This window comes from Diadema setosum, chromosome 10, assembly GCF_964275005.1.
Source record: "Diadema setosum chromosome 10, eeDiaSeto1, whole genome shotgun sequence".
Lineage (NCBI taxonomy): Eukaryota > Metazoa > Echinodermata > Echinoidea > Diadematoida > Diadematidae > Diadema > Diadema setosum.
Genome location: NC_092694.1, coordinates 36,672,242 through 36,692,158, shown reverse-complemented (window position 1 = coordinate 36,692,158; position 19,917 = coordinate 36,672,242). Strand labels below are relative to the sequence as shown.

Here is a 19,917-nt window from a genome sequence, read left to right as displayed (position 1 = left end):
GACAGTAAATAAAGAGAAATACATAAAAGAGGACATATATTGAAATGATGAAAAAGTAATGAACTCTGATTTATTTTCTTTTTGTTTGTCTAACTGTATTTAACAAGGAAAGCTGGATTTGTGCTTTATGTCCATGAGATGACAGCTTGAGTAATATATCATTAGGTCTACACTGTGAAGCATAAATACCGAAAATACACTTGTATTTTGGCTCTCCACCTTATTCCCTGCATTATGTACTGTTTTGGCATAAGATGCTTTTAATATGATATTTTATTGTTCATGAGTCATAATGGGTTATCGATTATCAATATTTTTTTCGAATATTTGTTTGAAACTGTCGTAAGGGATTACATAAGAAATCTGTAAATGGCAACTGTATATATATGGTACCATGTACAACTAGAATGTGAAATGAATGTCTAAGCAAAATAAAATATCAATATATGTTACGAATGCAAGCTGCCACTCACATCTGAATCTTGTGTTTCTTGTAAGTGCAGGTCGGGTTTGAAGGTTATTGAAATTGACCAGTGGATGCATACAAGACGCACTGAAAGGTGTACCTGTACGTAGATTTACATACTGTCAATATTATTATCATGTCTACTGTGTAATATGGTGCATAATTATACACATTTATAGTAATTCAAGAGTCAGACTTTTACACAATCTTCTTCAAGAAATTTGTATTAAGTTTGTATTAATTCTTTGTTCACTTATGAGATTTATTGACTAGTACTATAATAGCAATAATAATAATAATAATAATAATAATAATAATAATAATAATAATAATAATAATAATACAATACATTTATAAGGTGCTTAATGTTTCTAAGCGCACAGTTTACCGGAAAATTGATATATAGTCCAAAATAATAGAAAATTCAAATCCCCCCCCCCAAAAAAAAAAAAAAAAAAAAAAAAATATATATATATATATATATATATATATATATATATATATATATATATATAGATAGATAGATACAGCGTATAAATGCGATACATGTAGTAGATATTTGTGTGGCGTCTTTTCCACTTAATACAACGAGCTGTGAGATTTCCTCGGGTCTGCATTGGCGTCAAAGTTATGCGCACAGTATATCGGGCAGTGACAGTGCTAGTTCAGCAAGTGCAAGTACAAGTGCAAGGTCTCAGAATTGAAGCGCCTTGAAACTGAGATTGAATAGATTGGCGATGGAGATGCGAGACGATTAAGGAGCCTGTTCCATAGTTTTAGAGCAGTATAGAAATCTGCATCACCTCCTAATATTTTTGTTAAACGCTTACACGAAAGTTACTGACGTTGATAAGAGTGCATCTTGATTGGGAATGACGCATGTCCTTTTGCATGTGGCATTCATCGATGTACTCTGGTGCTTTGTTGCCGATCACTTCGTAGACCAATAGAATACGTTTGATTAAGATTATAGCCTTAACTGGAACCCAGTGGAGTTGACGAATCAGTCGGACAAAATTGGCACATGAACGAGCATGAAACACAAAAGTGTACACGTACTAGATGCAGCAATCAGCTCTTTCTGCAATCGATCCCTATCAGTTTTAATAGCTCATACCAGCAACTGAGGCACTGCAGTGATAAAGTCGTTTAAAGCAGTATAACCAGGGAGTGTAACAGTATGTCACGCGACGACGAGAAGCAATATCTCAAAATATGCCACTCGACGTGGGCAGCTGACAATAGTTCACAGTTAACATTAGTCAATACAATGAAGACTATGCAGATTTGCGATATGAACCACATGTACTTATTTAGACAATTTGATATGGATTTCATGCAGTCATTCACGACACACACATACAAACACACACGTTTTGCATGACGAATAACCCTAGTTTTTGATGCTTATATAATGTACAGCCTGAAAATTGGCACATGAACAAACGTGGAACATAACAGTTTGGATGCAGGATTCTGATCTCTTTGCAACTACAGTGTAGTTACCATCAGTTTAGCTGATTCCACAAGTGAGGCATTGCAGTGCTTCATGTCATCTAATAAGATAAACCAGGGATAGCAACATTAATCATGCGGGAAGCAATATCTCAAGATAATGGCACTCGACATGGGCAGCTAACAATAGTTCACAGTTAACATAATCAATGCAATGAAGATTATGCAGATTTGCGATATGAACTACATTATTTACGTATGATTAGACATTTGATATCGATTTCATGCAGTCATTCACCACACACACACACACACACGCACACACACACACACACGTTTTGCATGACACATAAGCCTAGTTTTAGATGCTTTATACAACCTGCATGACACCCATACTATTACATGCATAGAACATTATGTGTGTGTGTGTGCTTGTAAACAACTATAATACCAAACCAATAACGTGTGCCCGCTGAAAATTGTCACTGAGACATCACACATCCTTGTACGGTTGACCCTTAACTCCTTTGACCCCTAACCCCGTGACCCGGAAGAGGGACCCCGCCTTGTCCTGTTTCTTTAGCTCCTCCTCGGTGAGAGTCATTTTACCCGTGGTCACGTAGAGTTCGTCGAGCCCGGCCCCACCCCAGCAGCAGCTTGTGATGACAGTGACCGGCAGGGTGACAGTACGAAGTTTTTCTCCTGGCAGATCAAGAATCATAAATGTGATTGCCCGTCACAAAAGTCACCAAAAAGACGGCGAGACGACACTTTTGATTGTTTTTGTTTTGTTTTGTATTTTTCTTGTTTGTTTTTGCTTTTAAGCAAAGATCAAGGATTCACATTGTAATTCTCAGCTTTGGAGTATAATGCATAACTAATCGAAATTGCCTACTGAAGAAATGACGCAAAATCAAACATTTCACTCTTTCAAGATATGGGCTTTGAAGTAGGGGTTTCAATAATTCACCTGCACTGAACAAGGGGTTTCAATAATTCACCTGCACTGAACTAGCCTTCAATAAATATGAAAACAAAAGAAGCTATTTGAGTGATATCGACCGGTAAAGGAATCGTTACTTTTGGTTGAGATCTAACTTCAGGTTTCTTACATTTTTTTAGTGAGGTAATGACAAACTTCTTAAGAAATATGAAAGAGCATTCAACGTTTATTCGATGAAAATTAGTTTTGACGAATTAAACGAATTAAAACTTCTGCGAAATTAAGTGCGCCCCCGCCGGCTGCCGAACGTTTTTCTTTGCTCTCTTCAGTTCTCTCGGTTTTATATCGTTATTTATCCTCAAGTGGAACAGCCATCCGTATTTTACTTGGAGTGAAATAGTTGTGTTACATTCGTGATGGTTTGTGTGGAACTTTTAAAGGTTGGATTGTGAAGTTTATTGGATGATTTGGACACTTGTATGATATTGACGGGACTCACTCTCCACGGAACTCACCTTTGCATGTACACAAGCGTACGGAGTAAGTACACTGACTGATTTTGTGAGTGTAAGCCTGGCCATACGTCTTCACAATGTTAAAGTACTCTGTACAAAAACTGTTTGAACTTGGTAACCCACTGAAGAAAATAAGAATTCCGTCGAATACATGGACCCTTCTGAAACACCTCAACATAGCAAAAACTACAAATAGAGGATGCAGAGCTGGGTCAATGAAACGACGCCCGATACCCGTTCGCATTACGCGAAGACCCGCCATCTTGAGAAATGTGCCCAAATCCACCGAATTAGGTCAGTCGAACCTCATTAGCGTAACAATTGAACGTTTCAAAACAACCTGTCAGCTGCCAACTGCCTTGTTATGCAACCCACGATCTTTGAATAATAAGGTTGATGAACTTGAACTTGTTGTGAAACATAACGACATTGATATCGCAGCTATTTCTGAGACGTGGTTCTCTCCTGAGGAACCCCCTGACCATTTCAGCATCCATGGCTACAAACTCTACTCCAAGCCAAGGGCATGTCGCACAGGAGGCGGCATAGCAACCTACATCCGAGCTAGCTTACCATCAAAACTGGCTGAGGAAATAATAGTGCCTGAAGATGTCGAAGCTATGTGGATTAAAGTCAGACCAACGCGGTTGCCACGGGCGATCAGCACCATTTTCGTTTGCTCACTTTACTACCCCCAACGGAGTCCCGTAGCACCAACTCTACTTGAGCACCTCAGCTCGACAATCGACCACATCCTCTCCCTTCAACCCGATAGCGGCATCCTTGTCATGGGAGACTTCAATCGACTCGATCTTACCCCGTTGCTCTCAGATGACATAAGCCAGATTGTTGATAAACCAACCAGAAATGAGGCAATTCTAGACAAAATCGTGACCAACATGGCTGATCACTACAAACCCATCGAGATTGGCCCCCCTTTGGGACTAAGCGATCACAATTGTGTTTTCCTCAAACCAAAAGTTCCCGAACCCTGCGACAATACCTGCAAACGGAAACTCGTGAGACCAATGCGAGACAGTGATATTCGAGACTTTGGCGCATGGATAAGCGAACACGACTGGAATGAAGTCTACACTGCCACCGACGTGAACGATCAATGTACAGCGTTTTATGACACGTTGTATCAAGCACAGGACAGGTTTTTCCCTCTAAAAACTATCAAAAAACACAATCATGATAAACCGTGGCTATCTACATACATCAAGTCACTCATATTAAAGCGACAAAAATCGTTTCACTCTGGACGGGACTCAAAATGGAAACACTTCCGAAATAAAGTGAAAAGAGAAATAAACGCAGCAAAAAGAACTCATCGAAGGGATGTAGACCGTTTGAAGCGCTCCAATCCCAGAAACTGGTATCGTGAAATTCGCCTGATTACATCTGGCACCAAGACACAAGCCACAGTCGAAGTGGAAAACGTAGATCGCGACGACAAGAGAGGCATAGCCAACGCCATATCTACTCACTTCTTATCTGTCATTCAGGACATTGAGCCATTAACCACCACCCACCTCCCATCATACCTTCCGTCTCAACAAATACCAGACATTGAACCGTGGAAAGTGTACCAGCAGCTCAATAAGATAAACACAAAGAAAGCATCTGGTCCAGATGGAATCACGGCGAAGTTCATCAGAACTTTTTCGTACGAGCTAGCAAAACCGCTCACGCATCTACTCAATTCATCGTATAAACAACAATGTGTTCCCCTGCAATGGAAAAGAGCGATTGTCGCACCGCTACCCAAATCTTCACCACCATCAATCGAGAATTTACGCCCAATCGCTTTAACAGATCACTTTTCAAAAGTGGCAGAACATTTCATTGCGCAAGACACCTTGACAGCAATGATGCCAAACATGGACAAAGCCCAATTCGGTAATATGAAAGGGACTTCGACAACACATTGCTTAATAGACATTCTTCATACCCTGCACTTAAACGCTGATCGTTCAAAACAAGCGTCATCAGTTTTGATCACCGATTTTTCCAAAGCGTTTGACCATGTCGACCACACGATTGCAGTCAAACACTTACTTGAAATGGGAGTCCCTTCGTGTTATGTGTCATGGATCAGCGACTTCCTCCTAAACAGAAAGCACGCGGTCCGATACAGCGGAACGCTCTCTGATTGGTCCATTGTACACGCAGGCGTCCCGCAAGGAACCAAACTTGGACCAATCATCTTTCTAGCAATGATCAACTCTGCCCTGGCCACTACCAATGGAAACATCCGCCGGTTCAAATACGTCGATGACCTTACCATAATAGAAACTCGCCCTATCAACGAATCATCGACTCTTCCAAATGTGTTGCGTGAACTTCACACATGGGCTGCAAACAACAACATGCGTTTAAATCCGAAAAAATGCGCGTGCATGAATGTCTGCTTTTCTAGACGAAATCCCGAACCCCCCACTTTACAGCTGAGCGATATCACCATCAATCAGTGTACCACAGTCAAACTCCTCGGTGTGTTCATACAGGCAGACCTGAAATGGGATACGCACATCACATCAATGATCAAACGAGCGAACAGCCGCTTATTCATGCTTCGGAAGCTGAAATATCATTATTTTGCCAACGATGATCTTGTGACCATCTTCAAATCCTTTGTCCGCCCAATAACCGAGTATGCCGCTCCAGTTTGGACGGGAAGCATCACCAAACAGCAGTGTAATGATTTAGAACGCATCCAGAAGCGCGCGTGTCGCATAATCCTCGGACCCGATTACACTTGTTATGATGAAGCCCTGAAACAATGTAAACTGGACACGCTGGAAAGCAGACGAACTGAACTGTGTGTATCTTTCGCAAAGAACATTCAGTCTTCTGCTCTCAGTGACCTCTTTCCTGTGCGAAAAGAAACAACTAAAAGGTATAACCTTAGAAACTCAAGGAGAACGGAATTCAAATGCAATACCGAACGATTTCGAAAAAGTCCTTTGCCATATCTAACGAGACTTATGAATATACACAATTTGTAATGTCCACAATGATTATGTAAATGGTCATGGATTGTGAATCATGACCGTATTTCTAATTTGAATGGATGGATAGTGACTCTTATGTCCACTTTTTATGTATAATTGGTTGTTGTTGGGGCTTTTTTTTCTGTTGTTTTTTTTAAATCCACATATTTTGTCTCAATGGCAACGAAGATATTTTTGGTTGTGATCTTTTCTGGTTATTTCAATACCCCCTCCCCTGTATCAAATGAAGTTAATAAACATAATAATTTTTGATAGTGTCAACAGTTATAAATAGAATTTTGGTTAGTGAATTATATATTTTAAACAAGATGGGTGAACACTGTTCTCATATTCGCCGTTTGTTTTTGTTTTTGTTTTATAAGTCAATGACGTCAATGTCATTTCTTTTTCCTTCTCTTTCTCTCTCTCTCTCTCTTTCTCTCTCTCTCTTCAAGTTCTCCCATTATACTGGCCAGGCTTATGGTCGCCTATTTGAATGTTATTTGTAATATATCTTCAAAGGTATAACCCTGCGAATGCATATGATAATGTGTGTGTAAACGCTGGCGTACGCTTTTACGCATGCGTATGAGTTAGTATCAAGCCCCTTGTATGTGTTCAGGTGCACTAGTCTACATCATGTGATTACAAACACACTCTGAAAGAGCGGAAAAGGAAGGAGCAAACATGCATTGTCTGTTTAGGTGTAGTGCAAGTGTGTCCACAACGCCGATAGTCGTTTACGTATTGATTATATAATACCCTTTCGCAACTATCTGGGTTATGCTTTGTAATGCGGAGTAGTAATGTGTATGCCTGTGTGGGTGTATGAAAATAGGTAATGAATGTGCCAAAGTTGTTGCCAAAAGGAGGTGTACGCTGCATGTGAGGGGTAAAAATGTCGAGTGTGGTTAAGAGTGTATTGCATCCGTCTCTATCTGCATTTATGAATGTTTTAATGTCTAACGGTTTTTATTGTTATATTTGTGTTTTGGAAACAAGAGTTGTGCAACGAATAAGCAATAGTACAACGTTATCATATCACTATACCTGTTCAGTAATGTAAGATGTCAATGTCACCTTTTTTTTTTCTTCTCTCTCTCTTCAAGTTTACTATTTTTTCTTCCTCTCATTATACTGGCCAGGTTTATGGTCGCTTATTTGAATGTGTTTGTTCATCTTTAAAGGTACAACCCTGTGAATGCATACCATGTGCATTAGTCCATATCATGTGATTATAAACACAAATGAGCTAAAAAGGGGAAGGTGCAAACATGCATTGTCAGCTTGGGTGTAGAAGTAAGTGTATCCATAACGCCGGTATTCGTTTACGAATCGATTACATAATACCCAAACGCAATATAATATGGGTTGCGATATGCAATGCGGAGTATATAGATGTGTATGCTTCTGTGGTAGTATGAAAATATGTGATGCATGTGCCAAAGTTTTTGCCAAAGGGAGATGTACGGTCTATGTGAGGTGTAAAAATGTCGAGTGTGTTCAAAAGTGTAATTGTATCTGTTTTTATTTGTATTACATGAATGTTTTAATGTCTGACGGTTTTTTAATGTTATATCTGTGCTTTGGAAATTGAGTTATGAAATGAATAAGCAATGTTATGTTATTATATGACTATATATGAAGAGCTTGTTTGCAAAAACCGATAAGTCCATTTTTGAAGATTTTGAAGTACGGTCTCTGTCATAAAGTACAAAATAATACCTTTTAAATGATATATTGGTCACTACACATAAAGGTACATTTTTGAAGTTATGGTCAAAAGAAGCAAAAATTTTCTTATTATTCTCTTTATTTTTCTTGACCTTTAATCACAAATATCTCCATTTGACAAATATGGACTTATCGGTTTTTGCAAACAAACTCTTCATATGTTCTGTAATGTAAGTTGTGTTTTTTTTTATATGTAATATGTATGTGATATTGTTTTGATATGTTGTATCACTGTGTAAACTACCTCAATTCGGCCTTGTTAGGCTGCCATGGTAGTTATCTTTTAAACCATGAATAAATAAATAAATAAAATTGAAAATAGCTGAGGTATGTAAAAAACAGAGCAATTCAGATTAAAGGTGGGATCTCCTTTCATTCGGATCGCTTTTTTTACTCTGTTTTTGGATGTCTCAGCCATTCCAAAACCGTATGTGCATCTCAAAAAAAAAAAAAGAAGTTTTAATTCGTCTTAAAATGGTTATGATCTATATTATTTCATAATTTGGATCTTGGTATCTAGCAAAAAGTTAAGAGCCCAATCCTAATCTCCACCAATACTACACCATCCCTTTGACAACTTAGTAGTTTAAGCTGAAACTTTGTACACTCATTACAATCATGCTGTTCATGATTTTGAGTCAAAATTTTGCAGAAGACAAACTTTACCCTCCTCTTCCCGCTGCCTTGCCTTCCCGTGACAGGTGAAATGATTATCGAATTTCTCCTTGATATTGATGTTATTCAATTTTACTGCCATTTAGTTAGTGCCAAATTGAAATTATCACCCGAGATACCAACCTGTTCTGGGGTTATACCGAATCACGCTACCGCTACGGAAAACGGCCACCCAGAGCATGTCCTCACTGTCGATACACATACCGTCCGGGAATCCAGTTGACTCGGCAACGGTGATGACTCGTCGACGGTTACCTGAGCACGGAGTTATGTGTGGAAGAATATCGTTATTCCATTAGGAAAAAATACAAGGAGACATCCACTTAAAGGGATATTCCAGGCGATTTTCATAATTTCCCATCATGTAGTACATAAATCGACAACTCCATGTATAGATTTGTGGAATTTATTGTGGTTCTCGAGCAGAGAAACAATACTTTGAAAAATCTTAAACAAATTACACTGAACAAGGATGATGACATAGGAGGTTCACATATTTCAGAAATGTAGCAGTGTAATTCCATTACAGTACCGCTTGCTTGCGAGTTCACCTGTGTATAATATATGCATGCCTTCTTCTTTTGTTCTGCTTCCTCGAGCCCCAACTCATACATTCTTATGGTGATTCTGCCATGTCATCATCCTTGTTCATTGCAATTTGTTCTAAACTTTGAAAATATTCTTATAAGAGGGCGCTGCACTGTAGCGACCAGTTTGCATGTCATTTCGTCTCCGGATTTGATATTTGTTTTTCACATATTTTGTGATCTTGTGGAGTATTTGTGCTTGCAAAGATGCATGTGGAAACCATATTGAGTTTGATGATATGTTTTCCGATATTACTGACGACACTGTTGCCTGGAAAAAGCTTTGTTTCTGCGTCACCTGAACTGCCTCCGACGATTCAGTACTCCCGCCAATTCCTGTACAGCCTCGCCAATGCACCTGCGTCCAGGGACGTCCCGGCAAGTCTGCCCAAATGGACACCGACACGGGACAGTAACGATGGAGTTCCTGGACTTAGAAGGAGGGGGAAACGTGGCGGAGTTCGGAACAGGGTGCGAAAAAGAGGAAACAAACCCCCACTACCAGTGATCACCCTTAGCAATGTGCGGTCGCTTAATAACAAAGTTGACGAAGTCAGAGCTTTGACAAGGTACTGTAACGATTTCCGCAATTCCAGTATAATCTGCATGACTGAAACTTGGCTAAATCCAGGCATAACTAACGAAAGCATTGTTATAAACGGATTTGATATTGCCAGATTAGACAGATCTCAAGAACAGACCAACAAAAAGCGTGGCGGTGGAGTATGTATATACGTCAATAAAAGATGGTGTACTAATTTCACTGTTAGGCATTCTGTCTGTAATGAAGACGTGGAAATGCTTTGTGTGTCCTTCCGTCCATTTTACCTGCCCCGTGAGTTTAACCAAGTGCACATAGTCTTGGTTTACATTGCCCCTGATGCCAACGAAACTCAATCTGCGCGGTATATTCAGGACATTGTTGGGGAGATGGAAGCTCAGTCACCGGATTCACCAAAAATTGTATTGGGGGACTTCAATCACTGTCGTTTAGAAGACGAGATGCCAAACTATTGTCAAGTCATTGATAAGCCCACTCGAGGTGAGAACATTCTGGACAGATGTTACACTTCAGTTCCAAACGCTTACAAGTCCGTTGTTCGACCAGGGATTGGCCTGTCAGATCACAATACAGTGCACCTGCTACCTAAATACCGTCAAAAACTCAAAACCCACAAAGTAGAAAAGAAAGCGGTGCAAGTGTGGAACGATGACGCAATCGTCAAACTTCAAACGTGTTTTCAAATTACTGACTGGGACGTTTTCTTTGAGGCATCAGATGACATCAATGAAATCGCTGACGCGATAAACGACTACGTGGTGTTCTGTCAGAATCTTCACGTACAAAGTAAAACTGTCCGTGTATATCCTAATAACAAACCCTGGATCACAAAGCATTTAAGAGACATAGTCAAGGCTAAACGTGATGCCTTTGTTGCGGGAGATCAACAATTGCTCAGATCCCTTCATCTGGATATGAAGCGGGAGGTAGAAAATGCTAAAAGGAAATACAAAGAGAAGTTACAGAATTATTTTCAAGCTAATAAGCCCAGGGAGGCATGGCAGTGCCTACAGTCTATGACGGATTATAAGCCACGACGGGACCAAACTTTTGCTGACATTGACGACCCCCAAATGATGGCAAGTGAACTTAACACATTCTTTTGCCGATTCGATACCAACGAATTCATCGATGTCATCGAGGCACAAAAGGATGAACTTCACCGTATGTTTGATGAATCTGTGACAGTGAACGAGAACGATGTCTACCTTCAATTCAGTAGAGTCAACCCCCGGAAAGCTACAGGGCCTGATAAAATTTGTGGGAAACTACTGCGACATTGTGCAAGAGAATTAACATCACCTTTTTGCTCGTTATTTCAAATGTCTCTGGACGAGAAAGTAGTCCCTAATTGCTGGAAATCATCTATTATTATTCCTGCAGCAAAGACGCCCCGCCCATCCCAACACAATGATTACCGCCCAGTGGCTCTAACTTCTGTGGTTATGAAGTGCTTTGAGCGAATCATCCTGAAGAGTATCCTCCAGCCAATCAGAGAACTGATTGATCCTCACCAGTATGCATATCAGCAGAACAAATCAGTTCAAGAGGCTTGTGCCGAAAGGGTGGGTTGGGTGGTGGCGCGTCGCGTTAATGGGAACACCACCCTTCGTCCAAAGCCCCCCCCCCCGGTTTTGCCGAAAGGGTGCGTTGGGAGCGTTGGGTCGCGTCGCGTTGACTGGAACCCCACCCTTCGTCCAAAGCCCCCCCCCCCCCCCGGTTTTGCCGAAAGGGTGCGTTGGTACTTTTTCTCAGAATGTAATATTAAAAGACGAGTTTTGAATTTATATTTAACCTTCAAACAACCATTTCAAAGAGGCTATCGTCCGGATCGGTTTACACTCTACAATTGTGTATTACCACTTGGTCTACAGCCAGTTGGTCTAATAGACTGTTTAATATCAGTTGGTCTAATAACCAGTTGGTCTAGTCATCATTTCGTCCAATAACTGTTTGGTCTAATAACAACTGTTATTTGGTTTAATTACTATTTGGTCTACAGTCAATTCGTCTAATAATAGCCATTTGGTCTATTTTTGGTCTAACACCAATTCATATCATCAAATACCGATTTGGTCTATTATGAGTTGGTCTAATTCCATTTCGTCTAATCATCAAATGGTCTAAAATAAAACCAAATTTGTCCAATATAAATTTGGTGTACAAATCATTAATTTTGGTCCATTGCCCATAAAATTTGGTCAAGCCTCGGTTTAGTCTACACCCATTTAGTCTAATAACCATTGATCTTATTGTCATTTGGTCTAATAGCCAGCCTCCTGGTCTAATCAGGTACCATTTGGTTCAATCATCGTTTCGTCTATATGACCAACTGGGCTATTTTTTTTTTGGGGGGGGGGTGGGCCCTTTTTATTGATGTGTACACCAAATTTATATTGAACAAATTTGGTTTTATTTTAGACCATTAACATTTTGATGATTTTTGACGAAATGGAATTAGACCAACTTATAATAGACCAAAAATAGACCAAATGGCTATTATTAGACGAATTGACTGTAGACCACATAGTAATTAAACCAAATAATAATTAGACCAAACAGTAATTGGACGAAATGATGACTAGACCAACTGGTTATTAGACCAACTGATATTTAAACAGTCTATTAGACCAGCTGGCTGTAGACCAAGTGGTAATAGAGTGTAAACCGATCCGGACGATAGCCTCTTTGAAATGGTTGTTTGAAGGTTAAATATAAATTCAAAACTCGTCTTTTAATATTACATGAGAAAAAGTACCAACGCACCCTTTCGGCAAAACCGGGGGGGGCTTTGGACGAAGGGTGGGGTTCCAGTCAACGCGACGCGAGCCAACGCTCCCAACGCAACCTTTCGGCAAAACCGGGGGGGGGGGGGGCTTTGGACGAAGGGTGGTGTTCCCATTAACGCGACGCGCCACCACCCAACCCACCCTTTCGGCACAAGCCAGTTCAAGACGCTGTTCTCTATCTGACACATCTACTGTACAAGCACACCGACGAGACGAAAACCTACGTGCGCACTGTGTTTGTAGATTTCTCTTCTGCATTCAACACAATTCGGCCCCATATACTCGTTGAAAAGTTGAAGCGACTTGGAGCGAGACCATCGATTATCCTCTGGATTGTGGACTTTTTACAAAGTCGGATCAGGGAGGTGGAAGAATTTTTCTTCCACCTCCCTGGTCGGATCCAACGAGTGCGAGTGCGGGACGCAATGAGTGAGCCCATTGTTACCAACATAGGTTCTCCTCAGGGCTGTGTGCTCTCTCCCATTCTGTTCGTGCTCTATACCAACGATTGCCGCTCATCTTCAGAAAACGTGTCTGTTTTGAAATACGCGGACGACACCGTCATTGTTGGACATATTAAGGAAAATGAGTGTGAATATACGCAGTTCCTGAACTGGTTCATTAACTGGTGTAGATGAACTTTTTAGATTTGAACACATCAAAAACTAAAGAGATGATTATTGATTTCAGAAATCGCAAATCCATGGAACCAAGCAGTCGCCCAGTGAATATGAACGGGCAGAACATTGAGATTGTACACTCTTACAAGTACCTAGGCACTGTAATCAATGACAATCTCAAATGGGAAGACAATTGTAGGGAGTTGTACAAGAAAGGTCAGCAGAGATTGTATTTTCTTCGCAAATTGAACTCTTTTCATGTCGATTGCTCCATCATGAACTTGTTCTATAAAGCTGTCATAGAGAGTATTCTTGTACATGACTGTGTGGTTTGGTTCACCGCATGCCGAAAGGTAGATCTCTCTTTGATCAAAAAGATTGTCAGACAGGCGGAGAAGATTCTAGGGGTACAACTACATTTTGAAGATCTTTGTAGGAGTAAAATTATTGAAAAGGCCAAAACAATCATGGATAATGGGCTTCATCCTCTTTATGATAACTATGTAGTGTTGAGGTCAGGGAACAGGCTGAGATCGCTTCGATGTAGAACAAGTAGGTTCATGGACTCCTTTGTGCCTAGCTCGATTAGAATGTTGAACGGAGGGACATTTCTCAGATTGTAATATCTTGTTTGTGTAGAGTTTTGTGTTATGATCAAATCTGTATTATTTCAAATATCAGATATATGTATATCATTATTGCGTATGAGTGGATGAAGCCGTGTTTATAAATATTGCCCCAAGGTTGGTTTGTTTGCTCGTATGTTTTAAATTCAGTGTATATTTTGTCATTCGACAAAGATTTTATAGGGCAAGTTCTGGGCTATTTGGTCAAAGGCCAAAGGTTAAAGTCAAGTGAAAATATTAATTTAGGAGTATATAGAATGATTATGACCGTGGTGTGATGTATATATATATTTCCTTTGTCAAAAACACATAGATCCATATTTTTGTACCTTCACATACATGCACACACACACACACACACACACACGCGTATGTATCCTCCAAGATTTTTAGACAATCATTATTTACATATAAACATGCATTCATTTGTATTGTTTATATTTCCTATACAGTTATTACCAATTGACACATATTTATACACCCGCATATATTATATGCACACCACATCCAATACAATGTTGACTCGTACAGATTAATACTTCTTTAATGTTATATATCTATGATAATGATGGTGATATTGTATCGCTGTATATCGTTTGTATGTCTATCATGTCTATGTATCTATGCTACAATGTATGTGTGTGCTTTGTATAATATGTATAATGTATTGATGTAACCGGATATGCATTCAAACACACCAACTATCAATTGACACATATTATCTATACACCCGTATATATCAATTATGCACACCACATCCAATACAATGTTGACTTATACAGATTAATATTTCTTGATGTTATATATATATGACAATGATAGTGATATTGTATTGATGTATATCTTTTGTATGTCTATCATGTCTATGTATCTATGTTACAACTCATACGTGTGTTTTGTATATATATGTAACCGGATATGCATGCAAACAAAACAAATTTCCAGAAACGGACAATAAAATTGAATTGAATTGAATTGAATTCATCCCAATTATCACAAATTCTGAAACTCTGTCCTCAGTATAACTAATTTATAGTTGTTCAAATGTAAAAATCTGAAAATCATCTGGAGGTCTCCTTTAACGAATCCTGAATACGTGCATATCCATTATCTCTGCAAAGTGAAAAGTATATATTATTTTCAAAATGTCAAAAAAAAAATATCAATTTACATTTGCATGATTTGTCTTCCCGTATGCGTGTAATGGGTAAAAGTTCAGCTGGGAATGAAAAAGGATGGTAGATAGAAACAATAATCAAAGTACGTCCTGAAACCGGAACTGTATCAAATATCATAGACATAATGATACCAAGTCAAAATAAAGTATAAGAAAACAGGAGAATGTAAGAGAGGAAGTATTAATTTCACCTTGACATTGATAACAGAACCACTTGTGAAAAAGGGAAATTGTTACAGCTTTCTCAACACAAGAAACTAACATCACCATTTATTCATTATCAACATCAACATCACCATCGTAACCGTCATCGTCATTATCACTTCCACTCTGCATTATAATCATCATCGTTGCCATTATCATCATGATCATTGTCATCATCATTGTCATGAGCTAAGAAAAAACTCACTAATGTCTGCCGTCTTTATATCGTAATCGAACGCGTCCACACCGAACGAGAGTGAGTCGATGTAGTACATGGTCGAGTGGTCAGCTGTCCACGCCAGACCGTTTGAGATGGCCACCTGCATGGTGGACAAGATGAAAATGTAGCAAAAGATTGTGAAAGGAGTCCTTACCGCAAATCAATGTGCCCGTCGCAGTATCGAAATTCCTTACCTCGACCATCCACCTTTCTTTCCTTCTATCTCCACCCATTTGTATAATATCTATCTATCTATCTATCTATCTATCTATCTATCTATCTGTCTATCTATTGATCTATCCATCTATATCTATCTATCTATCTTTCTATCTATCTATCTATCTATTGATCTATCTATCTATATATCTGTCTATCTCTATCTATCTATCTATCTGTCTATCTATCTATTGATCTATCCATCTATATCTATCTATCTCTCTATATATCTATCTATCTATTTATTGATCTATCTATCTATCTATCTATCTATTTATCTATCTATCTATCTATCTATCTATCTATATCTGTCTATCTCTATCTATCTATCTATCCGTCTATCTATCTATTGATCTATCTATCTTTATCTATCTATCTATCTATAACTTACATTTTGCACATGGGTAGTTAGCTTACTATCGACACCCAGGCAGTAGAGGGAGCCCCGTCGTGGATAGTCAGCTCCAGAACCCGTTTCTCCAAATGCCATCGTACCTGAAAGAGCGTTTAAAAACAAAGTCATTACCCGGACGGTTCCCACAAAACTCTACAATGTCTATAGCAGTGAGACAAGGAAATATTTTTCCAATTGAAATTGGGAATCGACAAGGGCTTTGGCAAAATGTTGGCAATGAGAAAAGGATTGAAAATCTAAGAATGTCAAGGTATTAATGTCGCCTGTTTTGAAAATGTGTGGACCATTAAGCGCGTTCGCGTTAAACGAGGCACTGTGTTAATATCATTCAATCTGGAAAGTTTAACAGTAAAAGGAATCCTTTTGGGAGCTTTAAAGGCATGTGCTTACAACTGTACTTTTCATTTTCTCAGCGTACATGTATTACACGAATCGTACTATAAAACCACGAATTCAAAGATATTTTTCTTTGACTGCGACCCTTTAAAGGAATCTTATAATTTTGGTTGACACATAATTTCAGGTTTCTGACATTGTTTGGTGAGATAATGAGAAACCTCTTATGAAATATGAAAGAGCATGTAATTCTATGAGGAATCCAACGTTTTTGATGAAAATTGGTTTTGAAATGGCTGAGATATCGAAGACAGAGCGATTCTAATAAAGTGTGGGACCCACACTTTTATTACGATCTTTTAGTTTTACTTTGTTTTGGATGTTTCAGTTATTCCAAACCCGATTCTCATCAAATAAACTTTGAATTCCTCTTAAAATGGTATGCTCTGTACTAGTGTTTTCTTGGTATCTCACAAAAAGTTAAAAGCCCAATTCTCATCTCCACCGGTACTGTACCATTCCTTTAACATTCTTTACACTGGAAGTTCCGTTGTTACTCCTTCAGGTAAAGTGATAAAATAAAGAAGAAATCAATTAGAGTTGAGCTATGTGAGAGTGCAACAAAACGCTCTTCATGTTTGTTGTCAGCTTGAAGTTCCTTTGCGCAAACGTTTGTCCGATATTTATCCCTACCTGCTCCAAACCTTTAGATAAATATTTGACATTTCAAAACTTTTCGTGAATTAGTTGTTGCGACACTCTGGTTAAGCTTCGGGCAAGCTGTCTCCACAGGTTGTCGAAAGGAACCATTATAACTGAATCCTGTTTGTAGGTTGTTTACAAGCAGGCTAACAAAATGCGGGGTTATCTATAGAAAAGTATAATCATTTGGACCAGCGACACTATTCGTATGTGCTATTAATGGTGAGCATTGTCAGTCTGTTTGTACCCCATGCACCATCAAAATTGAAAGCGGGCCAAAGTAACAATAATCAGGTATACAGTGGACTCCCATTATAACGAAGTGCTCGGGACCTGCTGTTTTCTTTCGTTATATCGAAATTCGTTACAACCTAACATAAATAAATATAGCGAGGATAATAAACAGCCTGAATTTTTATTTCGTTGTAATCAGAATTTTGTTATAAAAGTGTTCGTAACGGGAGTGCACTGTACATGTACCTGCCCAGAATCTCCCGGCAGAATCACACTTTCCGTCGCTGAATTTTGTTGATGGTGGAAGGTCCAAAGAGGCGACCGTTTCGAAGTGTCCATTCTCCCAGTCCACGAACCCAATTCGGCTCTCGCTAGCTGCAAGGGTTTTCCCGCTCACTGTGGGCACAACAGCCCCAATCGCCTTACCTGTCGTCATGGTAACAAAATGAGGGAATCAACCCAGAATGCAGATACATGTATATCAACAAGACACGTCAAACAAGTTTGGAAAAATCTGATAATCTTTTAAAAACAAAAAGATAATTTACGCGAGGCCATTCCTGGATGATAAGTGTTCGTGATGTCCTGGTTATGGAACGTTTTGAAGAAAACTTTTAAAGGGGATATCAAGTAAAAAAAAAAAAAAAAATAAGTTAGTCTGAAACAAAAGAGAGTAAAATCTTAAGACTTCAACGGCAAGAATATGACTGAAGTCGGACGAAAAATTACACGTAGGAAGTTATGACACTTTGAACTTTTGCTACTTATATACTACAAAACAGTTCTTGTACAGTGGATGTTTTATGCAAATGAGTGAGCTAACCATTTAATAAAACCTTACAATTTTCCATTGATCATGGAAAAAAAAATGACGAAAATCCCATGTTTCTATGTTTCTGTCGTTGAAGTCTGAAACATGAGGCTATTCCTGGTTGAAAAACTTCAGAGTATAGTGATCAGTTAGATATACCAGGATTTGAGGCTTAGACATAATTGCGTTTGAATAAAAAAATGAATTGAAAAATTTCATGAACAAACATTACGGTAAGATGTGAGGGTATGACATGCTCACTTTGTCACTTGCATATTGACCGTTCAAGAACTGTTTCCTAAAAATTAGCGCACTTCAAAATTTCATAACTTCCTTCTTTTTCACCCGATTTCGATCAAAATTTTACCGTTGGACTCGTAATATTTTACTCTTTCTTATCAGATTAATTTATATTCGGAATGGATTTCCCTCATAAAGTATTCCACTTACAATATATTATCGGTTTCTAGCAAAATAAAAGAGCAGTTGGCTCACTTTCTGCAAGAGCCAGAGGGTACTTATCACTGTTAAGATTGATTACAAATGAGGCGTGGGAATGTATGCTTTTCATTCAACAAATAAATTATTTTTTGTGGTATTCTTCTGAACAGCAACTCTCTCCATGATTCACTGGGTATAAAAAAAAAAACATGTCAAAGAAAAGGATATAACGTTACATGCATCTTCGGAATAACAAATTTCATCCCATTATCGAATTACCGAACCTCGGGAAAACGAATATTATTTCATATTCAGGTTAAAGAACCTTCGGAATAACGAACATTTCCGAATAACAAATTGCCACCCTCCGATATCCTGCAATTCCTCGGAGCCTATATACATAACTCGAATCTGGGGCCCGTTGCATAAAAGTTACAATTACGGTAACTTTGCCATCCAATGGTAACTTCCGTGGAATTCTTGATTTTGATTGGCAGTGGAGTATTGTTGCCATGGTAATGACCATCGGATGGCAAAGTTTCCATAATAGATGGCAAAGTTACTGTAATTGTAACTTTTATGCAACGGGCCCCTGGCACTCTAAGGGTAACAGTGACAAACATGCATAATTCTAACTCTCACCGATGTTAACACTCTGTCTCTCTCCCGAGGATGGGTCGTATCGGTAGATTGTGTTGTCAAGGATATCTATTTATGTAGAGAAGCGTGTTTGTGACGTCATCCCAGTGAGGTCCCTCCAGAACTTGCCCAACGTTCTCCTGAACCACCTCGACGGACATGGCGAATGACTCCGACGACGATCACGGAATTGACTTCACCTGTGATGTTCCTTCTGTCTGACCCTACTATAAATGAGCAGAGAAGTAGGGAGAGTCAGAAGCTCGTGACAGTCAAACCTGCCATAGCTCCTGCCTATATAAACTCTTAAGTCAATGCCCGCCAATAGAAAAGTCATGTTGAAGACCCTGTCTATGCGGCCACCTCTCTACAACAACCACTTTTTCGTCTTCCTTAGGTGGCTGCTATACTAGTATACATGTTTGACTGTGTGTGTGTTTGTGTGTGTGTGTGTACGTGTGCGTGTGTGTGTGTGTGTTTTTTGCATACAGCCCATGAGTCATGAGCCCAACAGCTCAAAACTACACAAAAAGCGTACCAGCTCGACGTTAGGC

At 39.1% G+C, this 19,917-nt stretch overlaps 1 protein-coding gene across 1 annotated transcript; it reads right to left on the bottom strand.

Moving 5' to 3' along the window:
• Positions 1-2,414: 2,414 nt before the first annotated feature.
• On the bottom strand, positions 2,415-19,524 carry LOC140234226 (regucalcin-like). The gene is given in 7 exon segments (XM_072314288.1): positions 2,415-2,623; positions 8,908-9,039; positions 15,555-15,669; positions 16,177-16,280; positions 17,719-17,898; positions 19,367-19,439; positions 19,441-19,524. Coding segments are annotated over 7 exon segments (897 nt in total).
• Positions 19,525-19,917: the final 393 nt, after the last annotated feature.